The 19,751-nt window shown below is 41.1% G+C and overlaps 2 protein-coding genes across 2 annotated transcripts; one reads left to right on the top strand and one right to left on the bottom strand.

Moving 5' to 3' along the window:
* Window positions 1-20: 20 nt before the first annotated feature.
* LOC138952361 (uncharacterized) lies at window positions 21-11,325 on the top strand. Its single transcript, XM_070324018.1, has 5 exons — window positions 21-89; window positions 3,357-3,527; window positions 6,894-7,055; window positions 8,094-8,807; window positions 9,210-11,325. Exons 1-5 carry the CDS (start codon window positions 41-43, stop codon window positions 9,551-9,553), a joined length of 1,440 nt encoding a protein of 479 aa, XP_070180119.1. The 5' UTR covers window positions 21-40; the 3' UTR covers window positions 9,554-11,325.
* A 54-nt stretch (window positions 11,326-11,379) lies between these two features.
* On the bottom strand, window positions 11,380-18,961 carry LOC138952362 (damage-control phosphatase ARMT1-like). The gene is made up of 5 exons (XM_070324019.1): window positions 17,762-18,961; window positions 17,346-17,451; window positions 16,699-16,937; window positions 15,976-16,141; window positions 11,380-15,623 (listed from the first exon to the last, which is right to left on the bottom strand). Exons 1-5 carry the CDS (start codon window positions 17,806-17,808, stop codon window positions 14,853-14,855), a joined length of 1,329 nt encoding a protein of 442 aa, XP_070180120.1. The 5' UTR covers window positions 17,809-18,961; the 3' UTR covers window positions 11,380-14,852.
* Between the last annotated feature and the right edge of the window lie 790 nt (window positions 18,962-19,751).

Below are 19,751 nucleotides of genomic sequence, written 5' to 3'. Positions count from 1 at the left end.
TCCCTTGAATTTTAGGGGAATCCCCTTGGCGTACAACAACATGGCCGAAGGCGGAACAGACTCGTCCCTGCTGCGCAACAATCTTGTTGGTGAGTTTTTCATTACCGTTTAAGTCAAAAGGACCCAGCAATAAGACTAAAAATAAGAACAGATCACTGTCAGATTAACGTAAATCACAGCTTAGCAGGAGTGTTTCTTGGTTGTGATCGACAATGTTAAATACTAAAAATAGTCTAGTTATGGATCCAAATGTTCGTTTGGCTCGTTTCACGTTTGAAGAGAAATTTCTGACATAGTGCAACAGCTTGATTTGTATCCACGTTATTCCATCGTGCATTTGGCAGTTGTAGATTCTCATAAACTTCTATCCAATCTCAATTCTTAAATACATACAACTTGTTTACATAAACTATTGTTTTTTTATCATCATAACAAAACGTTCAGTTTGGTGTCATGAAATATTCTTGTGAGATGTTCAGAATAGAAAAATCTGATTCAGTAAAGACTCATATTTAGGCGGCTGGTCAAGACTCATAGTCGTAACATAAGTGTATGTGTGTCACTGTGTGCGTTGTATCGTAACAATTAAGTAAAGGTTACACACTCCGAGTTCTAATATCGTGCATATTTTCCCTAGGGTCGATTTTCAGGTATTACCGAGCCTCTGGCGAGGTAATACCTGGGAATCTACCCGAGGGAAAATATGCACGATATTTAGGACGAGGTGTGTAAGCTTTTTATCCCATTTCTCCGACGTTTGCATTAAAAAACACCACTTTTTGACACAAACTCTGCTAGGGCCAAAAAAAAAAAATAGGTGTGGTTACGGTAACATAGCCAAAAAAAAATAGGGTAGGAAGGTAGGCAATCACTTTTTTTTTTTAAATTTTTTTTCTAATGTGTACAAATTAAACCTACTTGACAGGGAAATATGTGTGCGACTCGAGCGCTTTCGCTTTCATTGCCTTATCTGCACTCGTTTTTTTTTGTTTTTTTGTTTTTTGACAAATTTTTGTAAAAAAAGTTATAGGGTCGGCCCCTAAAAATAGGGTAGGTCGGGTTACCGTAACCACACCTATTTTTTTTTTTAGGCCTAGTGCCTGTTTTCTGCTGGCCAAACCTTCAGCGGCCGCACATCGTGTCATCAAATTCATGTGCGAAACGAGTCCCCTTTTGTCTTGTTGGTAAACGCGCCTTAAAACGTCTGCTTTTGTATTTAGTCATCAATACTGCTTAAGAAAACAAATTACAGAGATTGCGCAGTTCAATGCATTTGAAACTGTGCAGTTACCGGCCGGTTTCAGTCGGTGACCCAAGTCGGTTGTCAGAGGCATTCGCCAAAAAGACTGCGAGTGTGTGATTTTACAAGCGATGAGGATGATTGCTGAATTTGTGCTTCAGTGTTCAAATTTGGATTACTTACTTCTTCAATCGTCATTTAGGTGAGCCTTACTTTGATGTCTGGCTTTCAGTCTTAGGCCAGTAAGTACTGTACTGCGGTAAGCTTAGTTTTGTTCTGCTGGTCTATTCAATGTAGGTCAAAACTTGTAAATCTATCTGCCTGCATGACCTGAACCTAGACACCGTTGTTTACTTTAAAATTGAAAAATAACACACGCAAGATGTGACCTTCTTCGCCACCGTTTATTTTAACCGTATCTCCAACTTTGCTGGTCAACTTGATCAGTAAGCTTAGCCGTAGCAAACGACAGATCTGCAGCAAACGACAGATCTGCAGCAGACGACAGTTGGGACAGCCTTGTTCTGTGGAACCAGATTTAGCAATCAATGCTCTAAAAGCGATAGCAAATGAACAAAACTGTAAGCATACTGTTTGAGTTTAATTCTAATATTTCGTCGCTCAGGATTTTGAATCAGGTATTTGTTGTTTTGGGATTGATCTAAGCGGTTGCCTATGAAGAGCACTAGAGTTGTGCGCCTTGAAAATTGCACTGTCTGTCTCTATCTCTCTCTCGATCTCTCGATCTCTCTCTCTCAATTCAATTCAATTCTATCTCTTGCCGCTTCGGCCAACTCATAATCTTCCCTCAGCTCTGTTCACCCCAGCAGATTATGTGTATTCTCTGTTGTTTTCTTTATTTCTTCAATGTTAAAATGTATGTAGATCGTTAACTAAACGTGAGTTCGACTTTTATACTGCAGAATATTTCAATCGTTTTGCTAAAGAAAGTAGTCTCCGAGTTAACGATAAATATGCAGATGACCTTTCGCTGTTTCAGATGGGAAAATATGTCTTTTTGTAAATGGCTTTAGAAGGGAACTTCCGTATTAAGACCTCTGATTTAAGACTTTCCCCTAGCTTCTAAGACCTTGCTTTTTCAGATTGTCTGTTCATAACGTCTGTAAGGCTTCCCTTCATTTTAAAGGTACTGAACTTGTCAAATCCAGGTGCACGGAGCCCCTGGGGCTTTTAGTCATACCTCAGGCAGCTATCCGTTAGAAGAACTACCAAGTTTCATTGACTTGCACCCAAAGAGTCAAGAACTGCGATTTTTTACGAATTAATTTCGTACTCGGACCCGGCTGGTCTTGACCTATTTTTGGATCTAAATTTAGATCAGGTAGATCACCACATCATGCACAAAAAGACACGTCACAAGCAAACTATGTCAGACATCATCATGAGTTTGTGTAAAACAAAATGGAGGCCGGAATCACTCAGTTGAATCGAACTCCGACCAAACACCACGTAATAACTAGGTTAATTTATGCACTCGCGTGAACAAGAAACTGTTGAGCTTCACAGATGTCGTCGTTGGGTAGTTTTGGGTTTGTTTTACTACCATAGGAGGATTTTTGAACTGTAAATGCACTCAGCTGCAACAAAACCGCAAAACGAAGACTGTGAGCTGCACTGTGTCTTTAATTAAGACTACCTCCTTTTTCAGGCCTGATTGTTTTTTCAGATTTTGGTAGGTCTTAAGAGAAAGGAGGGTGTGCGTGTGCTGTGTTTGCAAAGCAGGATTAAGTCTTTGTGTTGAACAGTATTGGCGTTAACCGGTAACTACCGTTATTTTAGTATTTTACCGGTTGAAATGAGAAAATACCGAAAAATAATTGGCTGCCGGTATAACCTACCGGTTGATTTTTAGAACTACTGTTTTTCTCGCTGGTAAAACAACAAAACCAGTACTCTTGAGTTGGACTCAGTTACTGGTTCCAATGACCAGCCTACCTTTTTTTTCTGGATAGTTTCCATCATAAAAGTTTGTGTACCAGTTTGAAAAAATATTAGCGCCATCATTGGTTGAAGTCTATAACCTTGGGCATGTAATTTCTCCCAGAGGGGTTCCACTGTAGTGTGATTACTGACTGCGTTATTATGATGACCACAGGGAATCAGAAGGAGAAGACGATGGGGGAGAAGGTGGTTAACCAGAGCACAGGATACCCAGAGATCCCCTATACACCGTCACATCAATCTCTGCCTTCAACTTCAAGGAACAATGTCCTTGCGCATCTTCAATATTCACCGTTGCACCATTACTCACAGCAGAGTGAGACAGGTAATAATAAAGTTCTAAGTGTAAATGTGGAATCCACATCTCTAGTTACCAGCTGTCTGTCTGTCTGTCTGTCTGTCTGTCTGTCTGTCTGTCTGTCTGTCTGTATATGTCTTTCTTTAACTATCTATGACTGTCTGTGTGTCTGTCACTCTCTCTTTCTCTCTCACACACACACACACACACACACATTCTCTCTGTCGTCTTCTCTCGTTCTCTCTCTGTGTCTGTCTCTCTTTGTTTGTCTCTCTCTCTCTCTCTCTCTCTCTCTCTCTCTCTCTCTCTCTCTCTCTCTCTCTCTCTCTCTCTCTCTCTCTCTCTCTCTCTCTCTCTCTCTCTCTCTCTCTCTCTCTCTCTCTCTCTCTCTCTCTCTGTCCCTTCCTCTTTCTCTCTCTCTCTCTCTCTCTCTCTCTCTCTCTCTCTCTCTCTCTCTCTCTCTCTCTCCCTGTCCCTTCCTCTCTCTCCCTGTCCCTTCCTCTTTTTTTTTCTTTTTTTTTGTTTTTGTTTTTGTCGACAGGCACTAGCCTAATATGTATTGTGCCAGATATCTAAGTTTTCATGTTGATGACATGTCTCTCGGTCTGTCTATCATTCACACACACACACACACACACACACACACACACACACACACACACACACACACACACACACACACACACACACACACACACTCGCATGCATGCATGCACACACACACAAACACTGATGAAGAATCATAACTAAGGTGCCAACGACAGATGTAAATTCAATATGACTTGCATCCAGACATTGAGGTACCTCGCATGCTCTCAAATCCAACACAATGTCATTGAATAAGTCCTGCTAGACTGGGGGGGGGGGGGGGGGGAAGCTTTTTACAAAAACATTACATTTAGAATGCAGTGGGAACACCCCCACCCCACCCTCTCCTCTTTTAGGACAGTCTGTTTTAAGACCATCCCACTTTTGAGACCGTAGTGTTTTTACATTTCTTTTTATAAAGTATGTAAATTTACCTATAATTTATTTAAGACCTTTGAAAGGCCTGATTTTCTCCTATTTTTTGTTGGTCTTAAAAGGAGGTAACACTGTAGTAATGATCAGGCCAAACAAAAATATATGTTGGTTTAGGGTAATGTGACCATAAAATTAAAAGTAGGTCAGTAAGTCGATTTTAGTTTTTAAAATGTTTTTTTTTAAATGTAGTCGATTTTAAAGGAGGCTACTTCCTTAAGTCTGGGTATGGTTCGCAACATGTGCCAACAGTTAGCTTTTGTTTAGAAATGAAAACAAAAGTTTTAGGGTCAGCGGGAAAAAATAGGGTCGGTCGGGTTACCCTAAACCAACATTATAAGATGTTTGGTGGCTTGTTCACAGACCAGCTTTTTTGTTGGTCCAAGGGGACCATCTTTTGTTTCATCTTTATCGACCAAGGACGAAGGCCGCGGTTGATAAATATGAGACAAAAGGCGATATGCTCCCCGAGGACCAACAACAAAGTGCTGGTCTGTCAACAAGCCACCAAACATCGTTTTTGTCATCATTTTGGTTGTGCAACAAAATGCACAATAACCCACAGGGAGACGAATTTTTAGAATCCAACTCCGGGCCACAAAGCATCGTGACAGTAGCACGAGATAACACGTCAAACTTGTATGTGACGTCAAACGAAGCTTGTTGACGCTTTTCTTCCAGTCTGAAAATGTACATGAGAGCTGCGATCATACCTGTGAATTTAGTAAGTGTTGAGCATATTTCTTTTCTTTTAAATGTTTATGACTTTTCGTTGTGGATTTTGCAATTACAGAGATAAGTTGCAAATTGACCATGGCGAGTCGCCGCGGTAATTATCAACATTGATTGGGTCTTTGAGAGTGAATGCTTACAATCGTTGTCCTCGGAAACACAAATCCAAAGCCGCGATGGTTCCACACATCAAACAATCAGCCTGATTGGCTTTTACTTTGACAATCCACGTTTCACCTGAAAGCTCAAACCCATTCACCACCTCGAGTTATTGCATGGGGAACATGAGATTTATTTCCCAGATGTTTGTGAATGAAAACTCGTGAAAATGATGACAAATATTTTTATTTGGCCTCATCAGTCTCAACGCATTTTGCTTGTTATCGTTCAGTGTGTTGTTTTTGTGTGAAACGATTGTTCTTTTTCTTCTTCAGCGTTCCAGAATTTTCTGGTTACGTGTGAGCTCATTTGCCCATTTGGGTTCCCCACACTATACTCTGAGAGCATAGTCAGCTCACTCCGCTTTCGTTGAGTAGGCATGCTGGGTATTTTCTTGTTTCCATAACCCACCGAACTCCGACATGGATTACAGGATCTTTTCCGTGCGCACTTGGTCATGTGCTTGCATGTACACACGAAGGGGGTTAAGTCACTAGCAGGTCTGCACATAAGTTGACCTGGGAGATCGGAAAAATCTCCACTCTTAACCCACCAGGCGGTAGCGACCGGGATTCGAACTCACGACCTCCCGATTAGGAGGCCGACGTCTTACCACCATGCCACTGCGCCCGTCTGAAACGATTGTAATATGTATTCAGTGGAACCCCCCAAAGACCTAACAAAATCTGAGACGATCACATTTTAAAAAGGAGGGAGTCTTCAAATTGGGGTCAATTGACATAGGTTATGATCACAAAGTCTGAGAAAAAAGGGTCTTAAAATCCTCCGAAAACGGCGTATGGCTGCCCAAATGGCAGAGTAAAATCGGTCAGACACGTACAAATCCACTTGTGCAAAAACACGAGTGTACGTGGGAGTTTGAGCCCACGAATGCAGAAGAAGAAGGGTCTTAAAAGAGAGGGAGTCTAAAATCAGGGGGTCTTAAAACGGAGTTTCCACTGTATGGGAATGAAATGAATAAAACATGCTTTAACCAAAGCTTTGGTCTTTGCCTGTTTAGACTTGAGTCGAGCGTTTGAAAATGCCTGAGCCTGAAGGCGGGTGTAACTTTACACCTATTGGTATCAGTCTGCCTTAGAGATGAGGACGACAGTTGGCCAGATGGCCAGAATAGGCCTTTTCGGTATCTGAGCAGCTCTCGCGAGACACGCTCTTTGTTATGCTTTGAACATCACGAGAACTTCGAACCTTGGCTTGTGCAGCTCGCACGAGATCGCTGTACCGCATGCTTTGCTATGCTCTGAAGTTTGCGAGAGATTACGAGAGCTTGGAATACCGATAGGGTCTATAGCGTGCTGCATTTTCCTGCATAGAACTAAGGCGCGTCTGCCGCGACGGTGCCTGAGCTAAACAATGGCGGGCACTGCTCACAGTCTGGCACACGGCACTGTAAACATTCCCCGTCCCTTCACCTCTCTCGCCACCATCCACCCTACCCTTGGTCTCATGCCTGTGTTGCAGAACTGAAGGCACCACTAAACGCCCCTCCTCTGCTGACTCCGCTGACAAGTCTTGAACAGGTTGCAGACAACCAGCAGCAAGCAGGATCACCTCCACAATCCTCACACGGCCCACCTTCTGAAGCTGCTCAGGCTTCATCCCATGCTGAAAGCAGTGACAATTGTGAGTTGGGGAAGACATTTAGGGTAGACTAGTTAAGAGCTATACATTTTTTGAGTCACTTGAGAAAAAGTGACTCTATGTAATCGGTCAGTGTTAGTCTGTCCGGCCGGCCGTCCGGCCGGCCGTCCGTAGACACCACCTTAACGTTGGACTTTTCTCGGAAACTATCAAAGCGATCCGGCTCATATTTTGTTTAGTCGTGACCTCCAATGACCTCTACACTTTAACGATGGTTTCGTTGACCTTTGACCTTTTTCAAGGTCACAGGTCAGCGTCAAAGGAAAAATTAGACATTTTATATCTTTGACAAAGTTCATCGGATGTGATTGAAACTTTGTAGGATTATTCTTTACATCAAAGTATTTACATCTGTAGCCTTTTATGAACGTTATCAGAAAAACAAGGGAGATAACTAGCCTTTTCTGTTCGGCAACACACAACTTAACGTTGGGCTTTTCTCGGAAACTATAAAAGTGACCGGGCTCAAATTTTATGTGAACGTGACTCCCAGTGACCTCTACACTTTGACGTCTGCTTTGGTGACCTTTGACCTTTTTCAAGGTCACAGGTATGTCTTGAAGGAAAAAAATTGAAATATCATATCTCTGAAACTATTCATCGGATTTGATTCAAACTTTATAGGATTATTCTTTACATCAAATTATTTACATCTGTATTGTGTTGTGAATAGCAATTTCTTCCTGTCCATCTGATGCCTCATATAATATTCAGAACTGCGAAAGTGACTCGATCGAGCGTTTGCTCTTCTTGTTTGTGAAGAAAAAGAGAAGGATGATGTTGAGAGAGGAAGAGCGTGTGTTCTATTGCGCAGATTATGGATTGATAATTGATGTGTGGGGTGTGTGTGTGTGTGTGTATGTTATGCAACTAAAAAAAAGATTTTGCAGGTTTTTCTGTTACGTATCAAATATTATGACAACAGATAAGATCCTACAGCATCACACTGGTTGGAATTTAAACAGGCGATAAGGAAGATAACACTGGATATACCCACCAACACCTTTCCATATTTTACAGCAAACAGCATAACAAGTAACATCGCACACGGCGACCAAGATGGTGGGGCGGGGTCAAGCTTTACTTCATCCTACGTTCGGTGTGCGGCTAGCTCCTCCTCAACCCAAGGAGCAATCTCCACGTCCACTTTTGAGGGCACTCCCACCAATCTGCAGAACAACTCCACCAAGCTAGAAGGCACTCCCACCAATCTCCACAACACTCCCACCAAGCTCCACAACACTCCCACAAAGCTAGAAGGTACTCCCCCCAATCTCCAGAACTATCCCGACAAAGCCAACGATCTGAGCGCTGACATCAGCAGACCCGCAACACAAGTTCAACAGCCTGGCTTCTTCCACGGTGCCACCCAGTCAGCATGCTATCAGGGCATGCCCTCAGGAGTCATGAGTTCTCCGGGAGGGTTCTTACCCAACATGATGTACTACCCTCTCCAGGTCAGCTACACGCAGGGCGGCCAACCGAGCGTCATGCCAATGATGGCTCCCATGTTTGGCAGCGTCGGTAACCCACCCTTCTTTCCCTCAGGTGGCGCAATGTCTTATCCTATGGCCCACCCGCTCATGATGCCCAATATTTCGTGTCCGCCTAACCCCGGGCAAGCAGCCAGCCCGCTCTCGGCACCACTCAGTGGTGGCACTAGTCAGCCAACACTCGACTCCAGGAACATTCCGGCAAACTTGCAGGGACCGTCGCCCCCTTCTTCGGGAGACAGTGAGAATGGCTTTCAGCTTTTGAGTTGCTCATGTGTTTTATTCTGATGAAAAAAATTAACCTTAGAATTAGATAAAGAAGCTGTTTATGGGGGGCAGGGGGGGTATGTAAAAAGTATGCTTTTTGGTTTGTTGTGCTTTTTGTTGTTTTTGTAGCTACGTTACTGTATTTGGGACATGAGTCGAGAATAAGACTGTTTATGGCTAGTTTTGTTTGTTAGTCATGAATGTAATGAGCATGTTTGAGTGCATGCACCGATATATTTCTACATTCATTTGTGAGAGTGGGTCTACATCCACATACGCCTGTCTGTCAGTGTTTTCCTCTGTCTATGTTTTTTAAAACATAAAATTGATTTACTTCTCATGACTAAGCATACCCTTTTGTCGATGTACTCCACAGATAATTCCAGCGGCACATATCCATCCTACAGCATCAACCCCACGAACGGCACACGCCTCATACGACTCCGCAAACCCATCCTCGAATGGCTACGGAGGAAACTGGACCAGGGGTGCTTGAAAAACTGGGAGGCTGTGGCTGATGCTCGGGGCATGAAGTACGAAGACATTCGCGCCCACCTCACTGACTGCCGCCACAATCGTGAAAGTCCTTTCATGAAGCTGCTGGAAACGGAGGAGTTCCACGCTTACACTGTTGGAGAGTTTCTGGAAGACGTGAAGTCTATCAAAAGGAAAGATATTCTGATGGACTTTGACTCTGTCGTTCGGAACAACAAAGGTTAGCTTTGGGAATAGTGATCAGGAACTAATTTTTTTTTTCATATGAAATGTTTATAAGGCAATACACTGTCTTATTCATTTTAATCAAATATTCCATAAAAATCGTTTTTGATTTTGTGTTCTTTTATTTGGAGCATTAACAATCATCTTTTATCGCTTTTTTTGTATGTGATTTGCTTGTCACCAACTGAACCTCTGCCCTTTTCAATGTCACAGAGTGATGTGAATAAATGTATTGTTACCCAAAGGGAGCACTTTGCAAGACTTGAACAGATTTTCCAAATGATTTAACAAAATCAGCAATATCATAGGTTTGACAATTGGAAGGGTTGCTGGGAGGGTTTTGATGACATGGTGGGGTTTCTTACCAGCCGCATGCATTTACAAACATGTTATTTTGTTTTTTGTGTTTGATAAAATCTTCCTGATATAATGGTTCAAAATGTTTAAGTGCCCACGTGACAATTGTTTTATGAACATGCAATTTGTTATTCATTCACAAGTTTTTATGAAATGTATGAAATTGTAATGGTTTTGTGATATGAATGATTTTCATGTTGACTTGATCAGGACACGGTGGAGTGTAAAAGTTTAAAACAAGTGTATTTTAGGATTACAGTGGAACACTCCTTTTGAGACCTCAAAAAATCTGAGAAAATCAGGACTTAAAAAGGAGGGAGTCAATGGGGGGGGGGGGGGGGGTCCACTATGTATGCCAATAGTTCCCTGTTCAGACATGCATTAAATCCTGCAAAATATTGCTCAGTGCTTTATAAAGCTTTCATGAAGTGGACTTGGGGCTCAATTAAGGACGGTCCTTATGGCCATGTTCGCAGGGAACAAATAATTCACCACGCGCAGAACCGTCTGAAGGCACTTCTTGTATAGAATATAGTCAATGTTTGTAAAGATTTTAGTCAAGCAGTATGTAAGAAATGTTAAGTCCTTTGTACTGGAAACTTGCATTCTCCCAATAAGGTAATATATTGTACTACGTTGCAAGCCCCTGGAGCAATTTTTTGATTAGTGCTTTTGTGAACAAGAAACAATTAACAAGTGGCTCTATCCCATCTCCCCCCCTTTTCCCGTCGCGATATAACCTTCATGGTTGAAAACGACGTTAAACACCAAATAAAGAAAGAAAGTCTGAAGGCACTGTATCACTGACACTTTTAATATAACTGTATCACTGACACTTTTAATATAACTGCAACCAGGTTCAAAAAACGTTTGAAACACATTTGTGATCTGTAACCAGGGTCGAAAAATAAAAGTAAAACGAAATCAATTACTGATCAGCCATTTATGACCAGGTTCCAAAAAGATGGGAATTTAATCGATTTTATTTCCTTTCTGTTCGTTACATAACTGTGCGAAGTCTTGGAATTAAAGCCTTCGCATGTCTATCACAAGTTTCAGGCACACGTCTTTTTCTGTTTCTGCGTCTGGTTAATTTATTGTTCCCTGTGAGCATGGCTATCAGTTAACTCAGGCTTTAAGAATAAGGGGAAAAAATGATGAAATTACCTTGTAAACGTTATTTCATGCACACACACATATACTTTTCCCAAAAGTGTGTGTGTGTGTGTGAGAGAGAGAGAGAGAGAGAGAGAGAGAGAGTGTATGGCTGCATATGAATGGCATTAAGCTAGTTATGTTTTCACAATTTTGCTCACAAACCAAACTGCAATTCTGGAAATTAATGTCTCAAGGAACAGATTATGAAACTACAATTTTGACAACATGTATACACAATAAATGTATATAAAAACTTTCTTCATGCGTGTGCACCCTAATGCATGAATGTGTGTTAACGATACATTATGTTTTCACAGTATAATTGCTACACAGAGGAGTCTGCTGTTTTAACAGCTCAAAATAGCCAAACTGTTTATGTGTTGCACTATGGCATCTGCATTTCATTTTAGTAAGCAATTTCACAATGTCTGTCTGACACGCACACACACACACACACCAAAAGTACAGCAAGTATGCCGGAGAAATATAATTTCCATTTTCTTTTAGCATATCACAAAGAATATGAAAACACTGATAATTAACTTAATTACTGCATAATTACCATACGGTAATGTATCAAAACTGGTGTGACAAGGGCTTTTTATGGAAACAGCTTCCATAAGGGAATAAAACATGCTTTCTCTTAGTTTACCGTACTCATCAAACCCCAAAAGCAATCTTTTTTTCTCCCAACTAGGCATGATTTCTTTTATACTCAACCTTCTAACGTCAAACACATTCAGCTGCTATTTTACGACAGAAAGGACACTCAGATACAATGAAGGAAACTAACTTTGTAAGCACTTCACTATAAATTTCAGCCTTCGTATCAACCACCAACACAATGTTTTGTCAGAATAAAGAGCCGTTCTATGTTAATTCTAGAGGGAGCAATAAGTAGGTCTACAGATTTTTGTGTATGTTGTTTTGCCTTTTATTCAAATCAAAAGGTGGGGGCCTTATGCGCTTGGGGAATAGAGCATGCTACCATTGCTAGGATTTGAATTGGGGAAAATCTTGACAGAGATATGGGTAAAATCATAGCTACATTGCACTTAAAACATGCATGGAATGAGCCGGAGGGTATGGATCAAACATATGAATACGTAGAGGTTACATGCCGAGTCTCAGTGATTATTAAAAATAATGGTCGAAGTTAGCGGATCATGAAAAATGCGAGCTTCAGCGAGCTTTTTCATGACCGCGAACTGAGACCATTATTTTTAATAATCACTGAGACGAGGTGTGTAACCTCTTTATTCCTCCTTTCTTCAGTTATTCAAAGAAAACAGGAGTTTTTGTGCGAAAGTTTGATCGAATCCGAATCACTCAACCAGTCAACCTGCGCAGGCGATCGATTAATGCGCGGTTGTATAGTTCCGTGCAAATCATTCCATTCTGTTAACACTTCTTGTCAGTTTCCCTGTTTTGGACTAAAATCAAGTACACGGATATGCTGTTATTCTGCTGTGGCGGTAAATAGAGATTACACAACGTCATCGAGTGAGGGACCGAAAAATATTGAAACTCGAGGATGATTTTTTTGTGGTATCAACCGAGACCGTAGGTCGAGGTTGATACCACACAAAAAAATCATCCGAGAGTTTCAATATTTTTTGGTCCCTCACAAGATGACGTTTGTGTAATTTGTGTATACAATGATAAATTGATTGTATACAATGATCAATCTCTATACCTTCCTGTCACTGGAAGCAGCAACACTTGAAAGCATAAGTTCCCTTGACAAACGTCATTTATGATTGGCGTCATCTATGAATGACGTCACTGTCTAGACACGACAAGTGCCGGTATCGGCAAACCTTGTCGCGGCAAAGGGCTATGACCCGTGCCTTGATACCATTGAGATCATAGGAGATGCACAGCAGTGCCGACACCAGGTTTCTTCAGCTTCACTTTAAAATGATATCAGAACGATAGTTATTCACTTGAAAGTGAACACAGGAGAGTTGTATACAGGCAGATATTGTGTGTTCTGTTTATGTTTTAGTATTGCTTAGGATAATGTTTTTTCGTCAAATGGGACTAGCAGACGAACTTTTGCACCCGTGTTCCAACGTTAATTACTGTATGAAGTTCAGTTTTCTGGGGAAAATAGTGTATGAAACCGCTTTATGTTGTTTAAATTGATGAGATGTGTGCATTTGGTTGCGTGTGATCTGTTTATAAAATGAAATATTGTTGAAAACTGACCGTCGGATTGCAGTCAGTGTTGTCGAAGAAACCGAGTTAAAAGAAGGGGAACTACTCTTGTCGCTAGAGTATGAGTTACTTGCCTTGGGAATTTGCTTTTGATGAACGGTTTGTGCACAGCAGATCTAGATTCAGAAAATAACCGAACTCATGGATTTTATATGGAGATTCATGTGTTCAGGCCTGTAGTTGTTAATTTAAATGCGGCATGTTTGTATTGTTTGCTCCAGAGATGTATACTTCGTACGTATAGAGCGTTCGGAACTTTTCAGTCGCAAAAGTAGTACCGAAACAGAACAGCTTCTCAACCCATTGCACTATCGAGGATTCAGGCTGTTGCTGGCTCGTTATTTGTTTGGTTGCTGGGTCATTATCGAAAAATAACTAGCTCTACAAGTTTACAGAGGTAAAGAAGCAGAGGGGGGAATAAAGAATAATATTCCGATTACCGTAAAACAAAAAAGCTGATGAATATAAACCTGCAACTTTCAGGGTTCAAAAGCCTACTGTATATCAGCTGAGGAAAGCAATGCCTATGCACAGTTTCGGATGAAACATGACAACACTTAAGTACAAATTCAAAATTTAAAGTGCAACGCTGAATTGGAAATTTGCTGCAGCTCTCATAAGTGAAATTCATTATGCACACACTGTCACACACTACCATCAAACATGAGAATAAAGGTAAAAAAATATACCATCAACTCAGATTTTAAATGTTCACCTTCATTGCAATATAGTATAAGAACAAATATATTATCATTTGACTCCACTTCACACCAAGAGCACATTTACGCAATCAAGACAACCAGGCAGAAGATCATAAAATCATAGTTACATGTATATATCTTTAAAAAAAAAAAAGTGTAATGCCCGAAAGCATCAACATTTTTTGAAACAAGAAGAGCAAACGCTCGATCGAGTCACTTTCGCAGTTCTGAATATTATATGAGGCATCAGATGGACAGGAAGAAATTGCTATTCACAACACAATGAGTCACGTTCACATAAAATTTGAGCCCGGTCACTTTTATAGTTTCCGAGAAAAGCCCAACGTTAAGTTGTGTGTTGCCGAACAGAAAAGGCTAGTTATCTCCCTTGTTTTTCTGATAACGTTCGTAAAAGGCTACAGATGTAAATACTTTGATGTAAAGAATAATCCTACAAAGTTTCAATCACATCCGATGAACTTTGTCAAAGATATAAAATGTCTAATTTTTCCTTTGACGCTGACCTGTGACCTTGAAAAAGGTCAAAGGTCAACGAAACCATCGTTAAAGTGTAGAGGTCATTGGAGGTCACGACTAAACAAAATATGAGCCCGATCGCTTTGATAGTTTCCGAGAAAAGTCCAACGTTAAGGTGGTGTCTACGGACGGCCGGCCGGCCGGCCGGACAGACTAACACTGACCGATTACATAGTCACTTTTTCTCAAGTGACTCAAAAAGGATGCAATGCCAAGCACTCTGGGGATAACAAGAATTTTCTCTGGAGCTTTGAAAATAGAAGAAATCTCATGCCTGGCAACCTCCCTACTTCGAGCAGTCATCTGCTGCTTGCAAGGTTATACGATCAAGACACCCTCTCCCCACAGAAACTGATGGTGGTCCAGCTTCCGTTCACCTGCCATTTTTCGTCCTTCACCGCCACCTCTTCCGCCACGCCCGGCCGCAATCCTGCCACAGTGTCGGCCTTCAGAGCTCGAAGGCTGCAGAGGGGTGCAGGGTGAAAACCTCGAAGACTCACTTGGAAAGGTGTGGTGGGATTCCAGTCTCGGTCTCCCACCAGCTTCCTGTAGTTGAGATCACCTTTGAAGAACACCAGGTCCGCCTTGGCCAAATCGGCGTAGAGATCTTGTGCATGCTTCTTCATCAGGCTGTAGTCGTACGGCAGAGTCCAAAAGGAGTGTGCCTTGTAAACCCAGCTTCCGTCCTGCAGACGTGACTTCCATTTGGCACCTAACTTTGAGACAGCCGTGTTGCTGCTAGCAGACATGGTGTCTAAAGTCCAAGAGAAATCGTCCTGCGTCACGTCAGAAACGAACCACGGCATCGTCTTCCCGTGAAAATGGACACACGAGGCTAACCCGGTTGCTAGCAGCACTTCAGCGAAAGTCAAGTCTGTGACAAGTTCAAACCCAGCGTTGTCTAGAACAATATCCACTCTCCCTGCTTGGTGGTTGCGTGCACCTGCTGCGCTGCGCAGTGCTGCAAGCGTTTTCCTCGTATCATCAGCCAGGATGTTGGGTTTAAGGTGGGACAACTGCTCTAGGAGGCACTGTTTCTGTGAGTTCTCTGCCCCGTGTGAGATGGACAGGTCACACTTGTTTCCCCACAGAGCAACCTGAAAATAGTTATCACATTTTCAACAATTCCAGCAAACACACCTGGCAAAAAAATTACATTTTACAGGTACCAGTCATTTGACATGTTTTCATAAACAACTTTCATCTTTGGATACGCATTAATTTTATCAGCACACGCTTTTTTTGTCTGCTAAGTTTTGAATGTTTGTAGAGCTCTGAAGCTACACTCTCCCATAAAAAATCACGTAAAACTCATATTTCTGAGCTCTACCACACATCCTCCTAAGAGCTGCAGGAACAACCATACTAAAAGAGTTCTAGCTGTGGAAAGCCAATGCGCCATGGAAAACTGACCTTGAAGTATTCATTCTGGAGCACTAGCTTACTCACCTGAATGAACTCAGAGAAGAGCTCATCAATATCAGTCTTGCTGCCTTTCTGAAGATTGGCGGTGACTTCATCTAGGTAGGACATCAGAGAACTCACTGGCACCTCTGCATCCGTGTAAGCTATTTGCTTCTGCTCACCAAAAATGTCAAATGACTTCATTGTCTTTCTGCAACAGACAATTACCAGGCCACTGTTATAATTCAAACAATAGTTTCAAGAAATTGTTTCTGAAAGTTGAGATTTCAGCCATCAATACGCCAATCCAGCAGAAAGAACATAATTATCTCAATCTGTTCCACAAATGGTATTTTCAAAAAATGTAACATCCATCAACAGGAGCTAAAGATATTGAGAAAAAAATAAATAAATAACACAACCGTAGTGTTCTGAGTACAGTAAAAACTTCCCTTTTAATCAGATCTTAAAAACGAGGGAGTCTTAAAACAAGTACAACTTCACAGAATCTGATGTTAGGAACAGAAAATCTGAAAAATCAAGGTCCTAAAAGGGGGAAGTCTTGAATTAGCGGGTCTTAGCGGGTCTTAAAATGGTGGTTCTACTGTACAAAACTTTTCAGTCACTTTCTTTCAAAAATAGTATGTCTGTCAGTCTGCCAGCCAGTCAGTTAATGTTTGTTTGTTCCTCAATGAAAATGACCCTAACAGGACTCGCCGAACAGTTAAGACGCATTAAAAAGACACTGTCCTGCAAAGCAACACTCACGTGAGAGCCACATAGTCGTTGAGAGCTCTGTACATGTAGGTTTCCACGTAGAGCCAGGTGGCAGAGTACCACTTGGGAGGTTCTCCCCCCTGAGCCGCTGTCTGGGTGGCCAGTTCCCTGTTCCACGCCTGAACATCTGGAGCGTTGGACTCCAACGGCTGGATAGCTTTGTTTGTCTGCACCTCGTATCTCAGCTTTGAAAGATGGCCGATCACAAACTTGATGTCTTCTGAGGATTCCTGAAAAAAAAAATGGAGATAATTTTCAATCTATTATGATCGTCACTAATTTATGACAAATATCTTTTCATGGCTAGCCATAAAAGCCAACCAAGTTAACAGAATAATTATGTAGGAGATGTCTGCAATCAGTACTTCTTATGTCTATGACAAAAATAATTAATTGACATGAGAAATGATTGACATAAGAAATAATAGGACAGTCGATCACTATGCATTTCATTGCATTCTTACAAAGTAGATGCATTCAAAATAATGACACCAAATATTGACCTGACAGTGCCAGACTCAACACATTATACAATGAGAAGAAAAAAGACTTTCCGCATAGCAAACATTTACTCTGAATGTGTAGTCGTAGCTGATGTGACCATAACAATTAATGCCCTTCACAGTTCTGTTTCTTACCTGTCCATATTTAGCGATGATTCGTTCTTTCTTGCGACAAAGACTGTCGGCAATACGGGCTAAGATCACAGGAAGCCGTGCATTGATGGTGTAGTATGCAAAGGAACTGAAATAAACAGTCCAGTCAGAAGCATGCAGTGTCAGTGAACAATAAACAGTCCAGTCAGAAGCATGCAGTGTCAGTGAACAATAAACAGTCCAGTCAGAAGCATGCAGTGTCAGTGAACAATCTGAGAGCTAGATCATTATGATCTTTAAAATACGAACATGCTTAAAATATTGCTGGCCTGAAAACATTTTCTTGTGTCATGGCACTCATGCCGATGTCATGATCATGATACAGACCAACCAAAATTACAAAAAGCTCCAAGTCTTGTATTAAACTCCTGAATAAGTCAATAATTGCGTCAACTTACCTTTCATTCTTGGCAGAAAGCGCTGGAGGCGGATCCTGTGTACCCATGTTTACTGGGCCGTCTTCAATCGTTCCTACTTGTCAACTATATTCAACAATAAGCTATTATCACCCAGAGACAAAGTTATGGGGTCAAACACGCAAAGGACTCGTGCTAGCCCTGTTATAACTGTCCGTGTTAATGTTATCATGTGCAGCAGAAGAACCCAAGTTGCGGATCTATATATGAAGGGAGGCTACTCTACAGATATTAAGTTCATTTCTGGCAGTTACTTCTCTTGGTCCCGTGCTCTGTCCACTGATCTTGTCTCTGTGAAAAGTGTGCGAAACTGTCGATCTCCCCTCTGCTACCTGTGTGTGAGTGTGTGTGTGTGAGTGCGTGCGTATATATGTGTGGTTTTTGGGTATTTGTATGTTCTATTTCTCTCATTGGATGAAAGCTATGTTCTTTTTGTTTTCACCCTAGTATGAGCTGCATGCAGTTACTGGTGTAATAATACATGTCATTTTTTGCATTGCAAACAATTCATCACACCTTTTGATTTGCAAAACACACACACACCCACACTTTCAAAAACAAAACACAATTACTCTAGCATATATATACATGTATTTTTTTTTTGCAACAACCCAAGTTTTCCAATCAATGAGAACACTTTTTTCCAAAACAGTACACATGGAAAATGTCAAACAGTACCCAAAATCAGCTTCAAGCATATCCAATGTGTAGAACTCGCCATTTCATATTACCGTTTTTTGCAAAAAAGCCTCCAAGAAATAGTTTACTAGCTGTCATTCTCATTTCTATTTTTTCATGTCTTCATTATCTTCAAAGCTAATGATAAATCTGTACACTCTGAACAAGTTAACTGTTAAAAAGAGACTTTTGGTTGTTTCAGGAAATTTTAAAACATTACCTCGCTTAGCACCGTCTTTCTTTCTTTAATTGGTGTTTTAACGTCGTTTTCAACCACGAAGGTTATATCGCGACGGGGAAAGGGGGGAGAGAGCCACTTGTCAATTGTTTCTTGTTCACAAAAGCACTAATCAAAAATTTGCTCCAGGGGCTTGCAACGTAGTACAATATATGACCTTACTGGGAGAATGCAAGTTTCCAGTACAAAGGACTTAACAGTTCTTACATACTGCTTGACTAAAATCTTTACAAAAATTGACTATATTCTATACAAGAAACACTTAAAAAAAAAAATCTTCTCTTTTGTTTATGTCTTTCTTTCTTTATTTGGTGTTTAACGTCGTTTTCAACCACGAAGGTTATATCGCGACGGGGAGAGGGGGGAGAGGGGATAGAGCCACTTGTCAATTGTTTCTTGTTCATAAAAGCACTAATCAAAAATTTGCTCCAGGGGCTTGCAACGTAGTACAATATATGACCTTACTGGGAGAATGCAAGTTTCCAGTACAAAGGACTTAACATTTCTAACATACAATGTACTGCTTGACTAAAATCTTTGCAAAAATTGACTATATTCTATACAAGAAACACTTAACAAGGGTAAAAGGAGAAACAGAATCCGTTAGTCGCCTCTTACGACATGCTGGGGAGCATCGGGTAAATTCTTCCCCCTAACCCGCTGGGGGATTTTGTTTACGTCACTCAGTCACTTTCTTTTGTCATTTACACTTGTTTGAATCTAAACAAAACTTCACGAAGGATGTTGAACTTTTGTTTTAATTATGTACATGTACGTGTACTTTGATCACTTCGGTACATCAATAATAGTCATGAACACAACACGCGATCAAAGCTACACAATTTATGAACTCAACACGTGCGGTTTTTATTGACTGACATTCTTTTCTGAACTCGGTTACTTCGTATGACTTGAGCGATTACAAGAACAAGATAATGTGAGTTTTAGTCACAAACTATGTGATTTCTCTGAGAAAACTGGCTTTAATAAGCGGCAGGTTGGGTTTATTAACCGGCTTTTTCTAATACATAAGATATAGTGATAAATCCGGACCGT

The sequence above is a fragment of the Littorina saxatilis genome, linkage group LG17, assembly GCF_037325665.1.
Source record: "Littorina saxatilis isolate snail1 linkage group LG17, US_GU_Lsax_2.0, whole genome shotgun sequence".
NCBI lineage: Eukaryota > Metazoa > Mollusca > Gastropoda > Littorinimorpha > Littorinidae > Littorina > Littorina saxatilis.
This window is presented reverse-complemented; position numbering and strand designations above follow the sequence as displayed.